Source organism: Mauremys mutica, chromosome 2 (genome assembly GCF_020497125.1).
Source record: "Mauremys mutica isolate MM-2020 ecotype Southern chromosome 2, ASM2049712v1, whole genome shotgun sequence".
Taxonomy (NCBI): Eukaryota; Metazoa; Chordata; order Testudines; family Geoemydidae; genus Mauremys; species Mauremys mutica.
This window is the reverse complement of record NC_059073.1, coordinates 118,830,662-118,857,131: the sequence shown is the minus strand read 5'-3', so window position 1 is coordinate 118,857,131 and position 26,470 is coordinate 118,830,662. Positions and strand designations below refer to the sequence as shown.

Genomic DNA, 26,470 nt, shown 5'->3' with positions numbered 1-26,470 from the left:
GACTCACTGCCACCAACTAGTGCCATGCAGTTGTTATAGTGCCTAGTACGAAGATGGCATCTAAAGCAGCAACAGGGGGCAGTTCTGCTGGGGATATTTACAGGGATGGAGCACATTCCCCTGCTCTCTCACAGAGCCGGCCTGGAATAAGGGCTGGCACACCCAGTAGAAGACTGGACTCAGTATTTGCTGGCCCAAGGACGATCGCATGATCTGAGTCCACGGGATAACCACCATGGTCGATACTCCTATTACCCAAGATCAGGACCTACTGGCTCCATTTGCAGCTGCCGCCACAATGGCCCTCCGCGCCCCATGACAGCGGACGAGGTGGCTATTTTCTCTCAGGGCAGCCTGCGGCTTCAGTGGTGACGAGACAAATGGGGGGGGGGGGGGGGAACAACGGGACCGTGGCCATTTTGAAAGAGAGCAGAGATCAGCAGCCGCTCAGCCCACGTGGGAGCTGGTCAGTGCGTGCGTGTCACAGCTGGGTCTCGCCGCGCCGCGCCTTGCGCGCTGGCACCGTCCGAGTGCCCGGGGGCGGCGCTGCGCGGATCCTGGCTTCGTGATCGTGCTGCTGCCCGGCGCTGGGGGGAATGTCCAGGCAGCTCATGCGCAACCCTGCGCGCCTCCTCTTCAGCGGGGCCCCGGGCAGGAGCCAGGCGGCAGCAGGTGCCTCTGCCAGGGAGAGCTCCGCCTCCTCGGCTGCAGCAGGAGCAGGGACACCGGGAGAGGAAGGTTTGTGTCCCTGCGTCCCCGGCAGAGGGCAGCGCTCGCTGGGCTGCTGACGGGGTGGCGGGAGGCAGGATCAGCGCCGCGGCGGCGGCTGCTGCTGCACACCGGAGCGTGCGATGTGGACGCGAACTCGCCTGCCGTCCCCTCCCGCGCGTGGGAGCGGCAAGGCCACCCCGTGCCCTTCGCTGCAGTGCGAGAACCCACAGGGCAGCCGGACCCTCCCCGCTGCTTCGCGCCGGCAGCCGCGCCCACGTTGCTAGATTACAAGCGCTATAAGGCGTCTCGGAGCCTGCGTGGTTTTTAGGAGGCCCCTCACCCCCTGGCCCTTAGTAAATGCCACGGTTTACGCGCTGATCAGTAATAACTCCCTTCGCGTCGAGAGGCTTTGGGGTCATATCAAATGTCCATTTCTAGGACGAATTGTTCTTTTGGGAAGGATCAGCATTAGATTCAGAGTAATGTGTCCCAATGTGGGAGCTGCAGATTCTAAGCTGATTTATAGGGGGGCTCTGAGCAGTTTATTTATTAAACTTGAAAACAAAAATAGGAATTCTTGATTGCTTGGGCACCCCAAGTTTTCATGTGTCTTGATGACATTCCATTTCTTTTGTTGGAAATTTGACCTCAGCATGAAAAACAGCACTGTACCGTATGCTGAAGACAATGGTCCCAATTTGGTGTTACCCTCTGCCTGCTTTGCCCCCTTGCAGAGCCGCTGATAACCCACTTCAGCCAGGTTTATGGCCCCCTTGTGTCATCAGAGTGGCACAAAGCTGCTGAGTGTACCAGTGCATCTGACCTGATGATGCATACAACAGAATGGAGACTAAAGGATAGCATCCTAGTTGGAGAAGTGATGTTTGCAGGACCTCTGTTTGTTTCCTTCATGAGATAGATGCTTTGCCTAGAGAGAAGTCTTCACCTTGCACTGGACAAAATGAAACTGTGATGAAGAAATGGTAAATGATACAGCAGGTGACTCAAGCTTCTTTCTTCTTCATTTTTAAGGGTGCTGCAGTCTTAAAGAACTGCTATTGGATATAGTGCTCTACTGACTGAGCCCCATCACTAGCTTGCTGTTTCATTTTTGAATAGCAGTGAATGTCTTGATTCTCAAGCCCCATTCTGCTCTCTTCTCCAATCCCTATGCTTCATGAAGGGTGAAGTCCTGTTCTGAGACCTTAAGTGGGATTTGTGTGGGTCAGAGGATTTGTGCCGACTCATCACACAGTTGAATTTCACTCAGAAAGAGTCAAGCTTTAGAAGTGTAGCTGGATGACCATGCATTTAAAATGAAATGCTATCTGTGCAGTTTGGGGTGACTGTAGACTGCCATAAATATGTTTCATAAACGGTGAGAATAAAGGCTGATTTTACTTTAATCACCCTAGGAATGTAACAGTCCCTTGGAAGTGAAGTGCCTTATTGCTGCTGTTACATCCCAAGGGAAAAATCCTGGCTCATAATTGGCTAAAACAGTGATGTGATGAGTTAGTAGACTTCTGCTGTCTAGGCTCCTCAGTGGTGAGCAATATTGCGATCTAGAGCAGTATTAATCAATCAGATCACATGTGTCAAACAAGTTTTTACTAGCCTCAAATGCATCCTATCTGTCTCTAGCCGATCCGACAGCAGTTCTTATTTCTTTCAATGTAAAATGTATAACACCTATCCTGGACTCTAGGAGCCTATGCCAATAACTTAAAATAACTTTAGAAGCATAGCCAACAGCTTCATCCGGAACCCAAAATAGTAATAAAATAAAGCCCCCCAAGTGCCCCTTCCTGCACAAACATCTTCCCTTATATCCCCCCCACAGATAACTATGCAGTATGCCCTGACTGTTCACAGACTCAGGTTGTTTTGGACCAATGGGGAAATTGGGTTCCAAAGCTGAGGGCTCCTCACAGCAAATATCCTGCTGGGAACCCCCCCTTTCTCCTTTATATGGAAGAACCTCTGCAAATTACAGCTGTGGTAGTGTGGAACATGGAAAAATGTGATCTCTCAGGTATAAAGGTCTTCCTGACTGTCCCATCAGAAGTGAATAACTGGGCCAGATCTTCAGCTTTTGTAAATCGGATTTGTTCTATTGAGACCAGGGAAATGAAGCCAATTTACATCAGCTGAGAATCTGTCACGTTTATTTTTTTGAATTTCAGGTCCCTATAGACTACTCACTCACTCACTCACGCCCGTCACCCCAATTGGGGTATGGGCCGCCAATCACAGATCTCCAGAGTCCTCTATCCTGGGCCATTCGCTCTAGCTGGTTCCAGGTATAGCCCATTTTTTGCTATCAGCCTGAAGGTTGCGTCGCCAGGTATTTCTTGGACGGCCTCTTTTCCGCTTGCCTTGGGGGTTCCACCGCAGTGCCTGTCTGGTGCTGTTGGTTGGCTGCTTGCGTAGTGTATGTCCTATCCAGCTCCACCTTCTCCTTCTAATTTCTTCCTCTGCTGAGAGTTGATGGGTCCTCTCCAAGAGCTGGATGTTACTGATGGTGTCTGGCCAGCGGATCTGGAGAATCCTTCTGAGGCAGCTATTAATGAAGGTCTGGATCTTCCTGGTGGTTGTTTTGGTTGTCCTCCAGGTTTCAGCTCCATACAGTAGGACTGATTTCACGTTGGAGTTGAACAGTCGAATCTTTATTGCCAAAGACAACTCTCTGGAGCTCCAAATGTTCTTGAGCTGTAAGAAGGCTGCTCTTGCCTTACCAATCCTTACTTTGATGTCTGCATCTGTGCCACCCTGCTGGTCGATGATGCTACCTAGGTAGGTGAAGGACTGCACTTCTTCCAGGGGGTGTCCATTCAGTGTGACTGGGTCGTTGCTGATGGAATTGATCCTAAGGATCTTGGTCTTGTCCTTGTGGATGTTGAGGCCAACCTGTGATGATGTGGCTGCCACTATGTTGGTCTTCACTTGCATGTGCTGTTTACTGTGCGAAAGGAGTGCAAGGTCGTCGGCAAAGTCCAGATCATCAAGCTGGGTCCACAACGTCCACTGGATTCCGTTCCTACGCTCGTAAGTGGATGTCTTCATAATCCAATCGATGACAAGGAGAAAGAGAAGTGGTGACAACAAGCATCCTTGTCTGACTCCGGTTCGCACCTGGAAGCTGTTTGTGAGCTGCCCTCCATGGATCACTCTACAGTGTATGCCGTCGTACGAGTTCTTGATCAAGTTGACCACCTTTGCTGGGATGCCATAGTGCCGAAGGAGCTTCCAGAGGGTCTCTCGATCCACACTATCGAACGCTTTCTCATAGTCAACAAAGTTGATGTACAATGAGGAGTTCCACTCCATAGACTGCTCGACTATGATGCGGAGCGTTGCTATCTGGTCCGTGTATGATCTGTTCTGCCGGAAACCTGCCTGTTCATCTCGTAGCTGTGGATCGACGGCAACCTTCATTCTCTCTAAGAGGACTCGGTTGAAGACCTTCCCTGGCACCGACAGGAGTGTGATTCCTCTATAGTTGGCACAGTTGCTGAGATCTCCTTTCTTGGGGATTTTGATGAGATATCCCTCTTTCCAGTCAGCCGGAATCACTTCTTCTTCCCATATCTTCTCAAAGATCCTTTGGGGCCATCTGCCTGTCCCAAGTCAGGGTAAAGGAGGAGGGTTGGGCGTGGGGCTAGCAACTCCACCCCGTAAAAAAATCAACTTGCTACAGAAACGCCAACAATAGAGTATAGACTACTGCTTTAAAGGAAAAACTCACATTTTCAGTTACATACGATGAAAATATTTAGAATATATGTAAAATTACAGGTACTGAGCCAAATTCTGCGCTTAGTTTCATTGCTGCTGTTCTGGAATATCTCGTTGTAAATTCATGCAGTGCCTAGAATCCCCAGCTACGACTGAGACCCCATTGTACTGAGTACAGTACGCACACTTAGAAGAAACCCCAGAGAGTAAATAATCCAACTTCTTACACTGAGAGCGGAATTGGACCCCTTGGTTTCCTATTTTGGTAGAAAGAGAGAGTTACTGTATCTTGAGATAAATATGATTATTTACAAGAGTACTTGTGGCACCTTAGAGACTAACAAATTTATTTGAGCATAAGCTTTCGTGGGCTACAGCCCACTTCGGATGCATGGAATGGAACATATATTGAGGGGATATATATACACATACAGAGAGCATGAAAAGGTGGCAGTCGTCAAGAGTTGGTAAGACAACTCCCACCTTTTCATGCTCTCTGTATGCAGGGCCGACTCTACAATTTTCGCCTCCCCAAGCAGCGCACTGAATTGCCGCCACAACGGAAACGCGCGTGCCGCCCTAAGGGCACACGGACTGCCCCCGCCGTCCGCAGCGGCAATTCGGTGCGCTGCTTGGGGGCAAAACAACAGGGACTGCCACCCTTTGCAGATTGCCGCCTCAAGCACCAGCTTGGAATGCTGGTGCCTGGAGCCGGCCCTGTCTGTATGTGTATATATATCTCCTCAATATATGTTCCATTCTATGCATCCGAAGAAGTGGGCTGTAGCTCACGAAAGCTTATGCTCAAATAAATTTGTTAGTCTCTAAGGTGCCACAAATACTCCTGTTCTCTTTGCGGATACAGACTAACACGGCTGCTACTCTGAAACCTGTCATGATTATTTACTACTTTCAACAATTAATCTCGTTAGTTATCTAATTAGAAGTTAATGTTTATTGTAAAATGGGTTACTGAGGGCTGTTTTAAGCAACCTGATTGCCTGCTTTACTTAACATTAATTCTGTAGAAATTTCTTGTACCTCCAATACCAGTTGAAACTATCTCTTGCATTTAAAAATAACTTTTTTCCTTCATTTTTTAGCAATAACAATGATACCACAGCGCATTTCACCCAGAAGAGTGATGCCCCAGCTGTGCATGAGACTGTCCGCTCTTCACAGCTGGTCTTTGTTATTAATTCTCGGGAAATATCTTCTGTCCTTATTTACTGTTGCTTAAATACAAGCCTGGCAAAGATACTATATATTAAAATGTTTAAAAATGTTCATGAAGGAATGATGTAAGTGGTAAAAATAATATGTTGGATTTACCTCTGTTTATTTTAAATGTCTCTGTTGTCTAATAATAAAACATTTTAAGCCTTTCAGACCCCCTTTTTAATGTATTAATGACTTACTAAAAAGAATGTAAGTGTACTTTTACACTGATTGTTTTTCTTCTCCCCCACACAGGGAAGAAAAATGTAGTCACTGAAAGACATGGAACCATCATGACAATTGGGATTAACAGGCCAGAAGCCCGGAATGCTGTGAATCAGGAGACTGCAGCAATGCTTCTTCAGGCATTCACCTCATTTGAAGATGATACCTCACTAACTGTTGCTGTACTTCACGGAATAGGTGAGATTTGTTATAGCCCTGGCTGGAATCCTCCCCACCCCCCCTCAGTGGGTGGTCACCAGGCTGTTATAATTAGACCCAACATTTGAATCCAACATGCTTTCCAGCCATCTGGGTCTGGACAGAGTCCAGTCACTGTCTGACTGAGCCTCTAGGGCATGCTCCTGGCATGCAGACTCCCTGTCTGGCCCTCTTCTTGGGATGTGGGACTCCTCAATGTAGTTGCCCTCAGCCTAAAGACTAGTGCTGAAACTCCCCTGCTGTCTGTGCATGGTTTCCTCATAGCTCTAATTTATAGTTTAACTCTTTGGGAACACGTGGCAGTTAAAGTAGGGAACACAGACTTTATAAAGAAACTTCTTAAACACATATACTTTACTCATAGACAGCACAGCAGAATTACAGGCAAAACAATAAACACATTAATGCAATTCCTCTCCTGCCCCCCAGAGGCAAGAGTCCTCACTGCTTCTGAGAATTTTTAGGGTTTTGGTCAGTTTCTTTGTGGGAAGGGAAAGCCTGTTCTGTGCCCACTTCTCCAGCTGTGTCCTCTATTTCTTATGACAGGCTGACTGTCTTGCCCAAAGTGCTCATCTCTTTTTAAAAAACAATCTGTAACATCTTTTCTTTTTCTGTCCTTGTGCCGGGGCTTTTCTATGCCCCAATCCCCCAAGGCTTGCTAGGCAAAGAGTTTTTAAAATTCAGTGGTTCTGCTTGCAACAACCTCCATTGGCCATTCAGGGCAAAGCTATTCAGTTGTTGATGGCCCTATTTGACTTCTCCAGACATAGTTTGTTCACTTCATGCCAGGTTCCTGCCACCAAATGAATGATCTAATTCACAATGGCTGTTACAACCATAAATGATACTAGGGATTTATATGTTGACCCAAACATATTCCGCAAACTGTCACAAGGCTATTCTCTCTCCTGAGATTAATTTTCTACAGTTCTGAAAAAAATGGAATATTAATTTCTACAAAGAGGTCTGGTACACGGCTCTAACTTGTTTGAATAGTAGGTGATGAAAAAGCCTTCTTGAGTTTATTTAACCCATGCATGTCTCCTTATCAATCCAAACACACGACTGAATAAATGATTAGTGAAGTATGATTTACATCCAAAAGCATGATTCTGCAAACACTTGCAAACGTGAGTAACTTTATGCCCATGAATAACTTGTATGTAAAATGTTTGCAGGATCAAAGTTAATTAGGGTCCTGCTCCTACAGACTCACAAGTATGAAAAAAAAATTTTTTTTGGGACTCATGTTATACTTTCACAGACAGTGAAGTGGACACTGATTTTTTTGGATGCCTCGTATTTTGTGTGCCCAGCTTGAGAAATGTTGGTCATGAACTTGAGAGGTGCTGCTCACACCTCTGATGCTCATGCTGACTTCCAGAGGAGCTGTGAATACTCAACACTTTGGAAAATCAGTCCGAAGTTGTCTCAGGCTTGGCATTCAAAAATGGAGGAACCCAAAATAAATGACCACTGTTGAACATTTTGGCAATGGTATACCTTCACAGGCAGTGAAGTGGTTAATTATAACCTGATTTTGGTCAGAGTCTCTTTTCTCTAATAAACATCACTGTTTATATTGCTGTCTTTTCAGCAAAATAGCAGCTGTTCCCAGATGCTGCTAGGCTTTATTACTCATGCTTTCTTGACTGTGTCAATGTACATGTTCACTTATACACTGAACTTAAAGTTATGAAGAGGTAAAATATTTTAGATACAACTAACTGAATTCATTTGATGCTTGTTGTAAAATATGTCCTTGAGTAATAGTTGTTTATAAGCTAATAAGAAACTCTAGAGACAAATTCCTGTTTTTGTTCTTTGAAATATGTATAATATCATGACAATTATGCTTGAGGGTCAAATACCCAGCTGGTATAAATCAACATAACTCCACTGATTTTCATTAACTGAGAATCTGGCTGTTGGAGGTTTTTTGCTGTAATTATACTGCTCAGGTGTTGTGTGACTTTTGAGAAATCTTTTATATTTGAGACTATTCTACTCTAGGTGACCAAAAAAAAAAGACGACTTATTTTTCCCAATACAAATGACTTATTGTGCCCACAGACTAGGGTAAGACAAGGAACATGTATTTGAAAATCAAAACAAGAAATGAGAACATGCATATTATTTAAGATGCGTGTGCAGTTTTTTCTTGCTTTATTCATTTATCTTGGAAGTGCTGCAGTTGAATTTAGGATGACTGAGACATAAAATCCAGCACTTGGGGAAAAAAACAACCCCACCCTAAACTTCAAAGAGTATATGAAAATACTTGTGTGAACTGTCAAATGGAGGTAGCAAAATAAGAAGAGGCCAAATAAAAACAGTGTCTCATTTTTAAGTGAAGACATTTATTTTTCTCAGGGGAGGAACAGGTCAAATACCCAACCTGCCATTAGAGTTTTGTATTTGGAGATTGGTTTGGAAAAGTGTGACAATCAGGTAGTTTCCTAGATTAGCCTTCACTTTGACATGGGCCTATAATAAGATTTCGCTGGCTGAGTTCATTAGTTTGTATTTTCTTGAACTTAATCTCTCATCTCTGGCCCGGATCCACTAAGTTTTTAATCAATGACATTCAGTCTTCCAGGAATGAGTTATCAAAGGCAACTGGGCTTGTGGACTTCTCTTTGGTACACCGCTACCTCGATATAACACGAATTCGGATATAACGTGGTAAAGCAGTGCTCCGGGGGGGCTGCGCACTCTGGTGGATCAAAGCAAGTTCAATGCAACATGGTTTCACCTATAATGCGGTAAGATTTTTTGGCTCCCAAGGACAGCGTTATATCGAGGTAGAGGTGTATTTATTTAATTTATGCTAGTGTATGTAATGATTGAGCTCTTAGATGTGTATGGTTCAGCAAGAACAGACTCACTCATTTTACAAGAAAACTCTCTCTTATTCACTACAAGAAAAACTCACTGGGCCAAATTCACCCCTGGTGTAACTTCACTGATTTCAGAAGAGTTACAGAGGGTATGACTTTGGTTTATTGGCTCTGTTTGTACATCTCATAGTTTCTCTAACCTCACTCTTCTCACTTCTCAGTCTGCCTTTATATGATTCCTCTCACTCAGCATCCTAACTCCCAAACCAACTATCAGCACAAAAGCAATGACTGTCCTATCACTGGGTGCTACCACGTATTACAGGCAAACACTTATATTCCTTGTCTTTCTGGTGTCTTCTGAAAAAACAAGATTTTTAAAAGTGACTTGTGATTATTATTATTATTGTTGGTGCTTCAAACTTCAGGTGCCCAAAATTGAGATATCATAAAGGGTCTTAGCTTTCGGAAAGTGCTGAGCCCACTTTCTGAAAATCAAGCCCCTTTAAAGTATTGAAAGTCAGGCACCCAAAAATTGAGGCACCCAGAATCACAAGTCACTTTTGAAAACTTCACCCTAGGGTTTTGTTTGTTTGTTTGTTTGTTTTTACCCTGTCCCCTGTCTCCAGACTGATGATCATTTGACTTCATAATACTAAATACATACAGAATACATGCTAACAATGCTAATACATACTTTAATATTAATACATGACAGTTCTTATTCAAATATAAAAGAGGTGCTAGGCTGGAGTCAATCGTATTACTGAAGTCCTGGGAAAATTACAGAATGTGTTGTAGACTTAAAAAAAAAAAGGAAAGTTGTATGTATATTTCAAAGCTTTACATCCCCAGCACATATGCATGAGTTACTTATGCCACCCTAACTGACTTAACAGAGAGAATTAGAACATTGAATTTTGCAGCTTCGTACCGTGATTCTACCTGTTAAACTCTATCAGGGAGATTCTTGCTCTGTGGCCTTTTATGTTTTAGAGACAACAAGGGATTTCTGTCCATTGTACAGTGGAATATTAAAGTAGATGTGGTGGGCTGCAATGTTTTGATTTTCATCATGGTGAAGCAGCGGGCAGCAGTGCTTTCTACTGCTTCCAGCACTCTGCAGTAATGATACCGCAGTCATGCAAGAAATGGTCTGATTTCACTCTTTCGGCTGTGGGAAGCTGTGTGGAGGAGGCACGCTTTCAGTGATAAGGAAGTGGAGGGGGTGGAAGGGCAAATAGGTTTTTGGCATGCACCGGTGAGAACCCTGGAAGTGAATTCTTGTTTACTTTGTCTTCACTTTCTTTTAAATGACACATCCTTATAGAATGCAGCCTTTATTCAGTGTTTAATCATAACATTGGCATCCGCAAAGGAAGAGAATATGGAGGGTTACTAAAAAGTCAGTGTAATGCTGATATTAGACCAGGATCTTCAGCGCTAAAAGACCATTTTCTTTCACCATCAAAAGATTTTTATTTCTATGTTTACTTTTTAAGAAGCTATTTCATAATCTCAGCTAGCATATGATACCACTGTCTAGTCTTGCCACAGCCCAAATGATTGTAAATATGCAACTTGTGGCCTCCGGGCACCTATCTGAGATTAGGTGGCCTTGCTGCTCTTCACAGAACCTCAGATTTAAATATAGGAATAATGTGTATTGTATTAGGTGACATAAAGGCAAATTCTTCCCACACACTCCTTTGAGGAGGTGGAGTGGCCTGCCTGCAGTGGGACTTGCGTGGTTCCCCGGGGCTGGAGCGAGGCAGGGCTCCATGCCATGGACATGAACCTCTTGTGCCTTACAAAGCCAATCTTCCTGGAAGCACACTGTGCCCCAGCACACAGGGAAGGAGTAGGAGGTTTGCTAGTTGATCCCTGGCTACACGGATCTACTGGGCTTTCTTAAGGGAGTTTGTGCTGCAGAGGTTATGGTAGCTTTGAGATTGCAGTGGTGGGCATGAAGTAGTTTAGTTGCTGCTCACAGCTGTGAGAGGATCTTCTTCTCTCTCCTGCCCTCTGCCCCCATAGAACTAAGACCAGGAGAGTTGGTGCAGGGTAGAGATTTTTTTCTTTAGTGTCCATTTCTGGAATAGTGAACACCACCAGTGTCGCCCTCTCTTTCCCCCAAAGAACTTTGATCTGCGATAGGTAAAAGCTGATGATGTATTCTGAAGTAACTTGATGTTTTCTCTTGTTTGTTTGAAAACTGAGATGCAAACAGGACTACACTACCAAACTCTAAACACTACTGTATTAATATAGCTCTGAGTGCAATAACTTGTCATACTGCACTGCAGAAAGCTGTCCTTGTGTCTCATTCACAAATGATTTTTGTCTTGGGAGACAGTCTTGGGAGACCTTTCAGGGTCTCTTTCAGCATTCATAGCAGAGTTGTTCTTGTTCCTCATACCCATTAACGGAGGTTAATTTTTAAAACAAAATTACTTTGAACTTATTTATCTTCATTATTCATCTCCCCAATATTAAATGTGTTTTGAAAATTGTCATGGAGATGCTTAACTTACACAGCTTCACATAAACTATTTTATTGGATAAAGTGTTGGAGAGCTAATGACACTCATTTGGTTTATGTTAAGAGTATTTAATACCCACTATTACATGCTATTGCATTGACTAATGATTTGGACCATAAAACAGAAATTGGTTTTGCAGCATCCCTTGGAGGAATCTTACAGAAAGTTTAGAGGTTGTGGCTAGAACATATGTTTTAACCTAGTTTTAGTATAATTGGGTCCAATCCACACTGGCTGGCCAAACTGGCTTACAGCCCAGTTCAGCCACAACCATTTTTAAAACCTGCTTAACCACAGCTGTTAAACACTGTTATCTGGCTTTTGCAGAAAGGGCTTTAATTCATATTCAGGGTCATGCTTCTACAGCCGTGATTTGGGAGATTTCCTCAACCAGAACATGGATTGTTTGATTCAAACCTGTATGAAACCTTTCTCCCAAGAGTTCATTTTCTGACATGGATTTCTTTTAGATTCCTAGACTTGATATTTCCTTCATCTCATTCACACAGCTAATTTGAACAAAGAGAGAGTTTAATTTTGTGTCAGTGTGTTGTGTAACTCCTAGGTGAATATAGCACTTATGAAAATGTCATTCTTAGTTATCTTCTAACCATAGCTCAGTCTGGATTTTGAGTAGCAATATGTGTTTCTACAGTAGTTGTTGACTTTTCACATTCAGTAACTGCTCCTTTCTCATATCTCACAATAACTGCCTTCATGAGAGCTTCTCCATATTCATTTATTAGTCAGGTGTCTAACCCTTCCTTGGGATCTAACTTACATCCTGAGTTCCTATATTTTCCTCCTTTCAGGCTTCTGCGTTAACCACTTTCTTGTAAGGGAAACGCTACCTTAGTTCATCTTGTTCAATTAGATTATTGAATGTTATCAAGAGATCATCACACTATTGCCTATCTTTTTCTCTCTTCCTTCCAGATTCGTTACCAAAGAGGTTTTGGAGTTCCAACAAAGTCATCTCAAAATTAAAGGGCAAATTCTGCCCGGCCTTATGTGAGTGCACAGTGTGAGTGAGACCACAAATATCCTCTCCCCACTCTTCCACTACCCTGGCAAGGCCCAACCTAAATTGCACTCCCTGTGCTTAGGGGAGTGATAAGATTGCTCCATCCTTACTCGCAGTGTACATGCTGCCCCAGAGGGTACAGGGACTAGGCAGGGTCTTGACTGTATCCCTGCACACTGACTATGGGAGCTCCCTATAGCGTGTATAGCAGCATACATGCTATCTCTGTACACACAGGAAGAATGTTATTTCTGAGGCAAATACCTCTTGGGTGTTCTCTCTGGGGCAGTGTGGCTCTGCAGTGCCCTCCCAATGCAGGGCTGTGCCGATAAGGCACAATTAAGCCCTTTATCTGCTTTTGTTCCCTGACATCATTTGTCCATTGGTGAAGTCATTCTTCATAAAATAAAAAGAGACTTCAGCCTCACCCTAAACCTGTTCTTTTTTCATCAACTGGACCTGCTGTTTGTAGCCCACATTCCCAAATTGTGGTCTGCTGTTCATGTGAGATGTCATCTCTCTTACTGTTGTTGTTTATTATTTGAATTTTCATAGCCACTTTGAATCAGGAGACCTGCTACCTAAACTCCCCCCTTTCTGCTTTCTGTAGGCATTGCTGCCTGGCATGGACACTTTTTCCACAGAGCAATTCAGAACATCTGTGTCCATTCTCTCCCTGTGTTGCTTTACTGTTGATAACAGATGGGATTCGTAGAAGTGATCCCATTAAAGAGAAACAAGCTGATTTATCAGTAAATGAAGTTCTTTGACAAGTTTCTTTTCCACACACTCATAGTCTCCCTCCTCCTCGTTGCTTTAGATCTTAAATTCAAATCTCAGTCCACAAACCTGAGGGACCGATTCTCAACTGCTGAATATTGCTGTAGCTCCATTGACATTAATAGAGGACTGGATGAGGATATGGTCCTGAGTTGGTGGTGATAGCCCAATTCTTGAAAAAGAACTGTTTGCTTGAGATGGATGTTGAAATGCATACTAAAGCTTTCTAAGTCTATGTTTCATGGATCCCACATCCCATGTATTGATACATGTGCTTATCCAAATAATGTGCCTCTGTGAAGGAAATAAACTATTTGGAGAATCAACCTACATTACTACACCTCTACCCCGATATAATGCGACCTGATATAACACGAATTCGGATATAACGTGGTAAAGCAGTGCTCCGGGGGGCGGGGCTGCGTGCTCCAGGGGATCAAAGCAAGTTTGATATAACGCGGTTTCACCTATAACGCAGTAATATTTTGTGGCTCTCGAGGACAGTGTTATATCTGGGTAGAGGTGTATTAAGAAGTCTTTCCACCTCATTCGTGATGTAACTCAACAGTACCCAGTTGAGCTGTAGTCTAGTCAATAGAAACAATGACATTAAAAGAATGTTGAGAGCCCAAAGGGAAGCACTCAGGTTGTGAGATGGTAAAATTAAGGCTGCCTGGACAATTTTTTACTCTGCTCCTTTTGCGCATGTTAATATTTTAAAATATGACAGCCACTAGCTTTCAAACAAATGGTTCAATGTCTTTTTAAAAGTACAATCTTATGGACACATTTAGCATGTTGTAGCCTTTCAGGCAGTGGGTACTGTTGGGCCTTACATTGTTTTGCAAATTTCTCAGAATATCATACAGCTTTTTTCTTCTGCCATCTTAGATATGCTTTACACCCACTTCAAGGCCCTTTTGTGCTACCAGAGTGATGAAAAGGGACATTAGTATAAACAAGAATCAGATCCTTTGTCTTCATTGACTTACCTTTATACAACTGAAAAAGACAGGTATAATGGAAGAGCTACTTCCTGCTGAGATATCATTAAAATTTATGAGTCAGATCTTTAGCTGGTGTAAATTGGTACAACTATACTGATTTCAATTAATCTATACCAATTAGTGTCAGCTGAAGATCTGGCCCTATGTCTGTAATAATAACAATAATTATTATTTTTTGTACCACCCTAGGAGATATGAGCCCTAGTCATGGACCAGGACTCCATTAAGTCTTACACTTGACAACAATATTAACTTCAAAATGAATCAGAAAAATTTAAAGGTAGAATAAATGAAGAACCTAGATCCAGAAAGCTATTTAGGCTCCTAAATTCCATTGAAATCAGTGGAAGTTAAGGGACTAAGTACTTTTGTGGATCTGGGCCTAAGTGTCTCTCATAAAACTGGATGGATCTACTGTACATTATATGCCACTTTGGTCTGGCACAATGTGCCCTGAAACCAGCTTCACTGGGTAGGGAGCTGAAAATGACCCCTTGAGAATGGAAATTTTCATGCACCTTTGACAGTAGGTGTGACTGCACTTTCACTATCAATAATCCCATTTGAAAGTTGTAGCGAAATGCTGCTGTCACTAAATGGCTGGACAGAAATATAGATATGATGTTTGTCTGAGATATATGTATACATTTTCTGATCCAGAGCTGTTCCTTAGATGTGTGTAAAAATTGTCTGATGCACACTTTCAGCATGGCTTTCAGGGTGAAATAAGCTTCTGAATAAAAGAAAATGGTCCCTTGAGCCACCCCAAAAGCAGCTCTTGGACAGACCTCAAGGAAAAAATGTGAGTATTTGGAGCTCCACTGACCCCACACTGATGCTTTCCTGAATTCATCACTGCGGAGTCTAATTTTTGCGGTGTTTTGTAGGAGGTAATTTCTGTGCTGGTTATGATTTGAAAGAGCTGGCCCACAACCCAACCGCAATAAAATTGGAACAAGATGTCACCAAAGGTCCTGGTCCCATGGTACGTACTTGGAAAGAGAACTGTGCAGCATGGAGAGGTTTTTGCAATTCAGTGAAACTAAAGTCAATTTTCGTGGCTTGAAATTGCTGCAGGACCATATCATTGTGTTTCAGTTGTTTTGCTATATGTGTGAGAGGCAGCTGTTTTGTTTTTAACAAACAAGAAAACTTTAAAATCTTGATTTATGGAAACAAGTGACAAATTTCTGTTAACTTGCAGACACCAAAAACAGGAAAAAATACTTGTCTTCTTTGAAGTTAACTAAAATCAAATGGGATTGTTTCCCCAAATGAAAAGTAGGAGTTGAGTTATGATGCATCACCCCCCCAGACATCTTGGAAATTATATGTACTGTACCCTCTGTTTATATAAATATGAATTACATGATTGTGTGCACAGGGTCGTTTGTAGTTCAAATGAAAATCCAGTAGGCAGAGACCGTTGAGGGATAGACAGTATACACAGATCTACTATTAACAATTTTCCAGCATGGTATATCAAACATTTTTTGGTAAAGAAAACTTTGGCCCAGTGTCATATGTAGGTACTTGAGTCATGTCTGGAAAGCTGGATTTTCACCAATGTTAATATGATCCCAGTCATTCTCCATTTGCATGGTATCTCTACCATGAAGACTTTGGTGCAGAAGTTCACAGTTTTGCTCAGAAACAGACAGATTCTTCTGACTTCATAAGCATTCTGCCTCCTAAAAATGAATATCTTTATATTCGTACTTGCTGTGGCTGGTGGTGGGGGAGTGGTACATATGAAAACATAAGAACTTCAGGTACACCAGGGAGGTTTGCTAGAGATGGACCACTTGTAAGGTGGATGTGTTAGGTAAGTGTTTTATTTTCAGTATGTTAGATGGCTGTGCTCAATGCTTTGAACATCACTTTATATGGGCACTCAGAGACTTACCATATATACTTGATAATAAGCCGGTTCGTTTATAAGCTGACCCCCTCCCCCAAGATGGATAAGTAAAAATGGAAAATTTTTATGACCCATTCATAAGCCGACCCTATAATTCAGGGGTCAGCAAACTTTGGCTCCCGGGCCATCCAGATAAGCCACTGGTGGGCCAAGATGATTTGTTTACCTCGAGCGTCTGCAGGCACAGAGGTAGACCTAAGTAAACAAAGTGTCCCAGCACACCAGCTGCTTACCCCAACGGGCCGGGACAGCAACTGGTGGGGAAATGTGTGTGGGGGGGGTTGGGAGGGGGGGAGTGGGGGGTCAGGGGAGTAACCCCTGTGACCATCCCCTACATGACCCAACCCTAGCCTGGGACCCCCACACTATCCCCATCTCATCCCTTCCCACCTTATCTGGGGAGGGCCAGGCGGGCCAGACTGGGTAGCGTGGCTGCAGCATGCTCTGGCGGGCTGGGCGGCACGGCCACACCCTGTTCTGGGGGGGTGGGGCTGAGCGGCACAGCCGCAGCTGCTTCAGAGGCTATGGGGAGAGCAGCATGGCCAGAAGCGGAGAGACTCTGGTCCCTCCTCTTCCCTTCTGGCTCTCCTTGCTCCCTATGGTGGGGGGAGGGGCTGTGCCCCACCTCTCCCTCTCTATACTCGTTCATAAACCGACCCTCTTCTCTGGTGCTTCCCTTTTTTACTAAATAAATTCGGCTTATGAACGAGTATGTACGGTATGTGTTTCCAGGTACAGCACATTTGCCAGAAGTACATTAATGGTGATGTATTGATAAAATCCGTAGTCTCAGAAAACAAAATGTTGAATTAGATACTTGGGTATCAGAATTCATAAACCATACATTGAGTCAGTTTTGTTCTTATCTTAGGTAGTATGAAGGTCAATAAAGTTACTAGGCTTCTCCAGTTGAGACAAAATCAAGGTATCAGTCTCACTGGATAGAGTAGTGCATATTCCTGTCTGAAGTTTGCTGCTGCTTCTCATATCTGTAAATTTATTTAGCATTTGACAGATGAGGGTGTATAACTCAAATAGAATGAAATCTTTTCTTCCTGAAAGTTGTTATTCTAGAGTCTTTTTGAGAATCTTGTCTGAGACTCAACATATACAAGCAAAATAATCCTGCTGTTTGAATTGTTGTGTTCATGAAAGAGTAGTGATTTGAGTGGGTGAATAGCTTATTTAACTGTGCCTTAATTTCTCCATCTTTATAATATAAATAACAAAACTTATTAGCCCTTCTAAAGGAGTTTGAGGTCCTCTGATGAAAGATGTGGTTTAGGTGCAACATGTTTTTAAAAGATAGCCACAGAAGCAATAGGTCACAGTACGCAGTCCTCTGTCTTTCACTTGCTGAGCCCAGTAGTCTCTGAGGCATGCCTTTGTATTAACACTAACAGCCGTGGGTTACATTTGGTCTGTTAGCAAACTGACTACTTTTCTAAATTACTGATGCTTGATCCTTAATACAGTCCTAATATGCATAATTATGGCATTCAAATCTTATATGATTGCAGTGTATACCATGAAATTTGAACACATTCGAAACAAATCAAGGATGAAAGTGAATTTCCTTCCTTTCATGTGTACTGTCTCCCTGATATCAAAACTTGCTCAGCTGACAAGTAAAATGTCTTTCTTACTGTCAGCCCTAAAAATTCAACATGGGCTCTGAAAGTATAACTGGGTTCTTTCTACCATGCACATCATAACCAGTAATAAAGGTTCTGTTAGCCAAATTGTGCCCTTGGCTGCACCTGTATAACCTTTTTGCCTTCATATTATGCCTCAGTGGTACATGCTCAAATTTAAGGTAAAGCCTGGAAGACCATGGAGTGGTACAGATGTATCTAAGGTCATCATTTGGTTTGCATCTTTACATAATCTATACAGGACAACTTCTGTGACTGCAGCTTAGAATTTCACTACTGTGAACATCTGCTTTAACACCAGTTTAACTCACTGGCACTGGACAAATGTCTTATTAATTTTTCCTACTGCTGTCCTGATTAAACAGCAGTCATTAGGCTAATTAGGTATCCAGAGATATAGCCTGGTAAAGCAATCCTTAATAAACTGAGTAGACTGTAATCATAAAAATGTAAATTGATCACAGCAAAACAAGATAATAAACCAAAGTTAGTATATATGGGTGCATTAGCTGATGTGCTGGTTGCAACCATCCTAGATATGGCCCAATTCTGTAAACGCTTATTACAAGGCATAGTGCTGCTGAAGTCAATAAACCTCCATCCTATATTAAGCAGTACATCCAACAGTGTTTGCAGGATTGGGTCTTTGGTATGTACACTGTGGTATGACTGTATTAATATATCTTTTATTTTGATAGGGTCCTTCCCGAATAAAGTTTTCCAAACCAGTGATTGCTGCAGTAAGTGGATATGCAGTGGCCGGGGGTCTTGAGCTCTCTCTTTTGGCTGACCTGCGTGTTGTGGAGCAAAGTGCCATTTTTGGAGTGTTCTGCAGACGCTTTGGTATGTTTTCATACAAAATCTCTACAGAGATAGCAGAGACCAGATTTTAAAAAATGCTTTTAGAATTGCACTCCCAGTTCTTGCAAGTGTGAAACCTATATCTGTATATGTGAATTGGGTACATAGACCCACAATTTTCCAGTTTATATGCACACAGTTTGCAGGCACATGGTTACAGATTGAGCTGATAATTGGGCCCTGATCCCTTGGGGTCTCTTTCTCTTTGTCTGCTTTCTTTATAGCCAAATGTTACAGACAAGTTTGGAAATGAGAAAACTGTTAGCCAACTAAGGGCTTATCTACACTGGGAACTTACATTGCCATAGCTACAGGGGTGTGACAAATCCACATTCCTGAGTGACGTAGTTAAGCCGACCTAACCCCCCGCGTAGACAGTACTAGGCCGACAGAAGAATTCTTCCGTTAACCTAGCTACTGTCTCTTGGGGAGGTGGATTACCTACACTGATGGGAGAATCCCTCCCATTGGTGAAGGTAGTGTCTACACCAGGGGTGGGCAAATTTTTTGGCCTGAGGGCCATATCTGGGTACGGAAATTGTATGGCAGGCCATGAATGCTTACAAATTTGGGGTTGGGATGTGGAGGGGGTGAGGGCTCTGGCCGGGGGTGTGGGCTCTGGGGTGGGGCCAGAAATGAGTTCAGGGTGCAGAAGGGGGCTCTGGGCTGGGGCAGGGTTTGTGGGGAGTTAGGGCTCTGGCTGGGGCTGCAGGCTCTGGGGTAGGGCTGGGGATGAGAGGTTTAGAGTGCAGGAGGGTGCTCTGGGCTGGGACCAAGGGGTGCAGGAGGGTGGGAGGGGGATCAGGGCTGGGGCAGGGGGTTGGGACATGGGAGGGGCTATGAAGTGCAGACTCCAGGAGCACTTACCTCAAGCAGCTCCTGGAAGCAACGGTGTGTCCCCCTCTCTGGCTCCTATACAGAGGCGTGTCCAGGAGGCTCTGTGTGCTGCCATGTCCGCAGGCATCGCCCCCGCAGTTCCCATTGGCTGCAGTTCCCAGCCAATGGGAGCTGGGGGGGGTCGGCACTTGGGGCAGAGGCAGCGTGCGGAGCTCCCTGGCTGCCCCTATGCATAGGAGCTGGAGGGAGGACATACCGCTGCTTCTGGGAGCTGTGTGGAGCCGCAGCACATGAACGAGGAGTGGCCCCCAGAGAGCTGGAGTGCATGCACACGGAGTGGCCAGCTGGAGAGCTGGAGCATGTGGAGCTGGGTAAGCCGCAGACCCCGCTCCCAAGTGGGAGCTCGAGGGCCAGATTAAATCGGCTGGCGGGCCGGATGTGGACCATGGGCCATAGTTTGCCTACCCCTGGTCTACACTGAAGTGCTACAGCAGGTGCAAGGAAACTATATTAAATAGTCCTTGCAGTGTAATTGAAATTGTCAGTAAGGGCTAGATTTTTAAATATATTTAGGAGCCTGACTCCCACTGAAATAAAATTGATTTCTGAAATGATTTCAGTGGGAGTTAAGTGCCTAAATACCTTTTTAAAAATTTGGTCCAAAGTTGCTATTATGCTTTATTTTCATCTTATTTGCTATCCAGGGATAACTAATAACAATTTGTACAATTTGGCATTTACTGCTAATAAACACATACATTGTGATCAATTGTACAGATATTGTCTTAAAATTCAAGTAATAGATGCTGTATCCAGACTGGAAACTATTATTTTATATATATATTTTCCCGTTTTTGGATGTATGGTATCAGTAGCATAACCAGGTTCTAACAGCAGGGGATCCAGTGAATATAGTGTACTTATCAAAGGCTTTCAGAAAATCTAAGGTCCCTCACCAAAGGCTCTTAAGCAAAGTAAGCTGTCATTGGATAAGAGGGAAGGTCCTCTAATGAATTGGTAACTGGTTAAAAGATAGGAAACAAAGGGTAGGAATAAATGGTCAGTTTTCAGAATGGAGAGAGGTAAATAGTGGTGTCCTCCAAGGGTCTGTACTTGGCCCAGTCCTAGTCAACATATTCATAAATGATCTGGAAAAAGGGATAAACAGTGAGGTGGCAAAATTTGCGGATGATACAAAACTACTCAAGATAGTTAAGTCCAAAGCAGACTGCAAAGAGCTACAAAGGGATCTTACAAAACTGGGTGACTGGGCAACAATCGCATGAAATTCAATGGCGATAAATGCAAAGTAATGCACATTGGAAAACATAATCCTAACTATATATATAAAATGATGGGGTCTAAATTTGCTGTTACCACTCGAGAGAGAGATGTTGGAGTCATTGTGGATAGTTCTCTGCGAATATCCAATCAATGTGTAGCAGCAGTCAAAAAAGCTATCAGAATGTTGGGAATCATTAAGAAAGGGATGGATAGATAAGATAGAAAATATCATGTTGCCTCTATATAACTCCATGGTAGGCTCACATCTTGAATACTGCATGCAGATGTGGTCGCCCCATCTCAAAAAAGATATATTGGAGTTGGAAAAGGTTCAGAAAAGGGCAACAAAAATGATTGGGATATGGAACGGCTGCCATATGAGGAGAGATTAATAATATTGGGATTTTTCAGCTTGGAAAAGAGACGACTAAGGGGAAATATGATAGAGGTCTACCGTTTGTAATAGCATGGTTTACCGTAACAGTTTGGCCCTTGCTGTGAGAGAAAAAGCAGTGCTAAGAATGTCTGGGGAATGCAGCACACTTGCACCATGCTTCTTTAGCATCTGCTGCAGTATTATGCTTATTGTAGTTTGGCCCATTTTAAATACTTGAGAACACAGTGCTTCATGTGGTGCTTTGCTTTTTTTTTTTTTTTTGCCCTTTTTTTTTTTTTTTAAGTGAGGGGGTGTTGTGTCTTTGGAGAGAAGACACCACTCTTAAAATCTGCTTTATGTGCTGCTGTTGTCATATAATCTATCCTTTGATCCTGACCACTTATCCACATGGTAGCTGTAAAGATCTGGGAACAAATTTTCCTTTTAGTTCATTTCAGATCATGACTGATTTTTATTAAACCAGTTTAGAGCATCTCCATGAAGAAATATGGTGGTGATGTCTGAGCTAAATGTGAATATTTAAAAACCTTTCATAGAAATAAATTCATATGGCAACATCCTGTTACATCTTGAACCTGTTAGGGGAGAGCACCCGGTTATGGAGGAAGAATAGACTTACAGTTAGGGCACTGGTGTGGGATTCGGAGAACCTGTGTTCAATTCTTAACTCTGCCACAGACTTCCTGTGTGACGTTGGACAAGCTACGTAATCTTCCTGTGTCTCAGTTCTCCATCTGTACAATAGAGATAACAATACTTCTCTACTTCACACGGGTGTTGTGAAGATAATTTCATTAATGTTTGTGAGACTCAGGGCTTGTCTTCACTGAAATGCTACAGTGGCACAGCTGCAGCACTTCAGTGTAGACACTACCTATGCTGATGGGAGGGGTTCGCCCGTCGTCATAGTTAATCCACCTCCCCAAGAGGTGTTAGCTAGGCTGACAGAAGAATTCTTCTTTTGACCCAGTGCTGTGTAGACCAGGGATAAGGTTGGCTTAACTATGTTGCTCAGGGATGTGGATTTTTCACATCTCTGAGTGAAGGAGCTGGGTCAATCTAACCTTTTAGTGTAGACCAGGCCTCAGTTACAATGGTGATGGAGGGGCTATAGAAGAACATGAATAGCGTTCCAATTCTAACAATATATATATAATTACCCTCCTAATCAAGCTGCATTTGGGAGTTTTGGAGTGGCAGGTGGCTTTCTGTTTGTAACTATCCAAAGTACAGTAAAAGCTGTGTTATCTGGCACTTTACCAACTGGAAAGCTCTATAAACCGGCATTTCTGATATTCATTGAAAGTCCAGTTTATAGTCCGGTTGGTGCGGGGCTGGCAGGCTCCCTACCTGGCTCTGCATGGCTCCCTGGAAGCGGCGACATGTCCCTGCTGCTCCGAGGCGGAGGAACAGCCACAGGGGCTCCGTGCGCTGCCCCTGCCTCAAGCGCTGGTGCTGCAGCTCCTGTTGGTCGGTAGGAGCTATGGGGGCGGCGCCTGCGGGTGGAGGTAGCGCGCAGAGCTGCCTAGTCGTGCCTCTGCCTAGGAGCAGCAGGGACATGTCGCTGCTTGCGGGGAGCTGCCTGAGGTGAGCACCGCCTGGATCCGGCATCCCAAAAACCCTCTTGTGCCCCAATCCCCATCCCCCTGCCCCAAGCCCCCTCCCTCACCCAAACTCCCTCCCAGAGCCCATGCCCTGCACCCCCTCCTGTGCCCCAACCCCCAGCCCCCTCCCACACCCAAATTCCCTCCCTCTTAGTGAACCGGAATTTTTTACTTACCGGCACCCCCCATTTCCTCAACATGCTGGATAACAAAGCTTTTACTGTATCTAGTTCTAGGTTTCTGTATATTGGGCCAAAGTGTATAATTATTTATGGTGCAATCCATGAAGGTACTTAGGTGCCCAAGTCCTGTTTTTAGGCACCGCTGTGATCCTTAAAACTCCTGCTTGCCCCCTAACCCAGTAGGTGCAAAAATTGACTTGGCACCTAATTTTTTGTCTCTAGGCATGTGCACTGCAGCGTTGCTCTTGGCATCTGAACGCCCACCTCCTGCCTAACCCCAAGAGCAATTCACAAACCAGGGAAGATAGGTGTTTGGCTGCCTAAGTCACATCTGGGGGCTTGATCCGGTAGCAATGCTCAGTCGTTGCCTACTGGATTGGGCCCCTTGGGAGTTCACAAAAAACAGCAGGGGGTGAGGAGGCCCTCCCTTACAACCTTTAGCCTAAGGGTTAGGCTATTCACCCAGCATGTGGAAGATCCCTGGTTCAAGTACCACCTCCTCCTGAGGAGTAGAAGAGATTTGAACAAGGATTGACCACCTTTCAAGTGAGTGCACTAGGCTATCGTCATTCCAATGCTTTTGCTGACCCAATTAATATTTAATTAAAGTAGAACAAGGTCAGAAGGTGAGTGAAGGAACCCCTACCTCGGAATATTCTACATCCAGGGGGAGGAGGAACTTGAATTGGAGATTTCACATATCCAGGGTGAATACCCTGTCCACTAGGCTAAAGGTTATAAGGGAGGTTCTCTCCTCCCCCCCGCGATGTTTTGTTTTGGGTCCTGCACACCACTTAGGCATTCAAACACCTATCTTCCTGTGGTTCATGGATCACAAGCAGAGCTAGGAACCCAGTGCTGCCCAGACTTAGGCACTTTTCTCTGTGAGAGGGGCAGGGGTTAGCACACCCCACTCTGGTTAGCATGTTGCATTGGCTAGCTTAAGCGGCTCTTTGCCTAGCTGGCTTTGTGGATCTCAGTCTTAGGTACCTGTCTCTCCCTAGTCATTGTATAGAGAACTTAGGAACCTAAATCAGCTTTATAAATAGTAGTGTGGGTCCTGTGGTTTTTCCTAAAAGTTAGGGATTATGATGTTCAGTGTGATAACGGCTAAGTCCCTTTGTAGATCTGGGCCTTAGTCACACAGATTCTGTATAAAAGCAAATCTTTCAACGCTGGTCTTTGGGAATTGTTCCTGACAACATCAGCACATTTCTAATAAACATGTAAACAACATTAAATCACTTCTTGAAGTGCAGATCTGTTCGGAAAAGTGACTTGTAAAAATAAATCTGCTTCCTGTGCTTAGTCACATTTGTTCTGTGACAGATATTACTCTTGACTTCTGAGATGCCTGCAGAGTCAACACAGCAAAAACAGAGTGAGCTGGATTTTTGTACTCCTTGTGCATCAATAGAACTGTTTACTAAATTATGGTCCAATCAGGACTTAAATTAGAGGCCCATCCAGTAACAACTGTGCAAACTCATGAAAGGCACCGGGTTTACACAGGTGCCACAGAGGGCATAAATTGGTCTATAAAAGCATATTTATTAGTGATGAAGCTAGAGTAGGAAAGAGCCTAGCTTGATTCTCAGAGACTGGGCAGTTTGCAGAGCTGACATATAGGAAAAAAACCCAAACCTTTTTACTTGTAAAGCAAGCACATTTGATACAGAAATTGTCAAGGAAAAAACATGGAAGCCAGGAGTGCTGTTTTTAGAGTCACTTTTCAGGGTAGATCAAATTGCACTTACAGTTTTAGATAACTGTCTTTCTGTTGTGAAATTAAAGGGAGAATCCTGCAAACCTTTACTAATGAAATACTCCTTTGTGTTACATGAATTAAATGCAAAGAAGCAGTCTAGAATACTCACTTGAGTAAAGTCATGCAGGATTAGGCCAAAAAATTGTTTTAAAATGTAAACATTTGGGTTTTCTTTTAATTCTGTGTTTTTTGTCTTCACAGGTGTTCCATTGATTGATGGAGGCACTGTACGGCTACCTCGACTGATTGGTCTCTCACGAGCCTTAGATCTCATTCTAACTGGTCGTCCTGTTGGTGCACAAGAAGCATATGAGTTTGGGCTAGCCAATTGAATAGTCCCCAATGGTCAAGGTTAGTGCTTAATGAACAATGTAGGAAATGGTTCTAAGTGTGAATCGTTTGATAGTGTTGTTATCTGTATGTCTGTCTTTGTGAAGAATAGTTAACACAAAAATAATCATGATTTTTGTAATAAAAAGAATTGGTTACAGGGGCATGCACAAGAGTGGGCAAGCAGGGACATGGCCCCTCACCCCAAATTTTCCATGTGTCCCTGCAGCCCGGGGAGGGAGGAAGCAGCGGTTGCCTGCTGAGCTCCTCCTCCTCCCCTCACCCCTACAGCTGCTGCTTCTCCGTCCTTGCTACTGGAGTCCTAGGCGTTGCCTCTGCCTCCATCCCCTGACTCACCTCAGCAGGTGGTCTGCAAACCAGGTGGCAGTGCTGGGATTCCAGCAGCAGGGAAGGAGAAGCAGCAGCTTTAGGGGTGGGAGGAGGAAGAGCTCAGCCAGCAGTCCTGTTGCTTCCTCCCTCCCAAGGCTGCAGGGACACAGAGTGCTGCTGCCTCCTCGCCAGAGACGTCCTGGGAAATCTGGGGGGGTGTGTGTGTGTGTGTGTGGTGAGAGTGACATGACCCTTTCACTTGTATGTGTTTAATGTGCCTCTCCAAAAGCAGTCAAATTTAAAGTCCTGCACACGCCCCTGGTTGGCTATGATTAAAATTAAAAGGTCCTTATGTCAGGGACCATGTTTTAATATATATTTGTACAGTGCCTAGAACAATGGGGCCCTGCTCCCTAAGCAGGGGCCTTGTGGTGCTATCATGATACAAATAATAAATTAAAATATACATCTGGCACAGGATTGACACACTGCAGAGAGGACATCCAACATCCGTCACATTTGCTTTTACTGCTACACTGCTATTAAGTTATTATTCATGTTTAAAGTAGATCTTAAAGCAGGCTGCTAACAATAATATATCATCCAATTATCCATTCCCTTTATTGTAAATGTTTTGTAACATCCCATAGCTGAAACTAGAACATTAGTTGATGGGCTGCCATCATATTTTATTAATTTATTTTGTTTTAAATGGAGGGAAACAAAACTTTCCAAATGTTTCTGTATGGTTTAAAAAAATGAAATGGGCTTCTTTATATTTTGGGCAAGGGAAATGAATAGAAGTTTTTCTAATGGAAGTCAGACATAGCACTTGCTTTTACACTAAAAAAAAGCATATGTTCCAGTTTCTCTGCTTGTGAATCAGTCTTGTCCTGCCACTGTACAGTTCCTTGGAAGATTTTTTTTATTTCCTTTCTAACTAATTAGGTGCCTACTCCATCTCTCCAAAGCCTAGTGACAAAGATATTGTGAAGA

General features: G+C 43.6%; 1 protein-coding gene across 1 annotated transcript in view; it reads left to right on the top strand.

Moving 5' to 3' along the window:
* Positions 1-452: 452 nt before the first annotated feature.
* LOC123365305 (2,3-dehydroadipyl-CoA hydratase-like) overlaps positions 453-26,470 on the top strand; it is a 34,784-nt gene continuing 8,766 nt past the window's right edge. The window contains 5 exon segments of the mRNA XM_045008036.1: positions 453-738; positions 5,923-6,090; positions 15,193-15,290; positions 18,580-18,724; positions 25,016-25,165. Coding sequence (XP_044863971.1) covers positions 597-738; positions 5,923-6,090; positions 15,193-15,290; positions 18,580-18,724; positions 25,016-25,165 — 703 coding nt within the window. The 5' untranslated portion in view covers positions 453-596.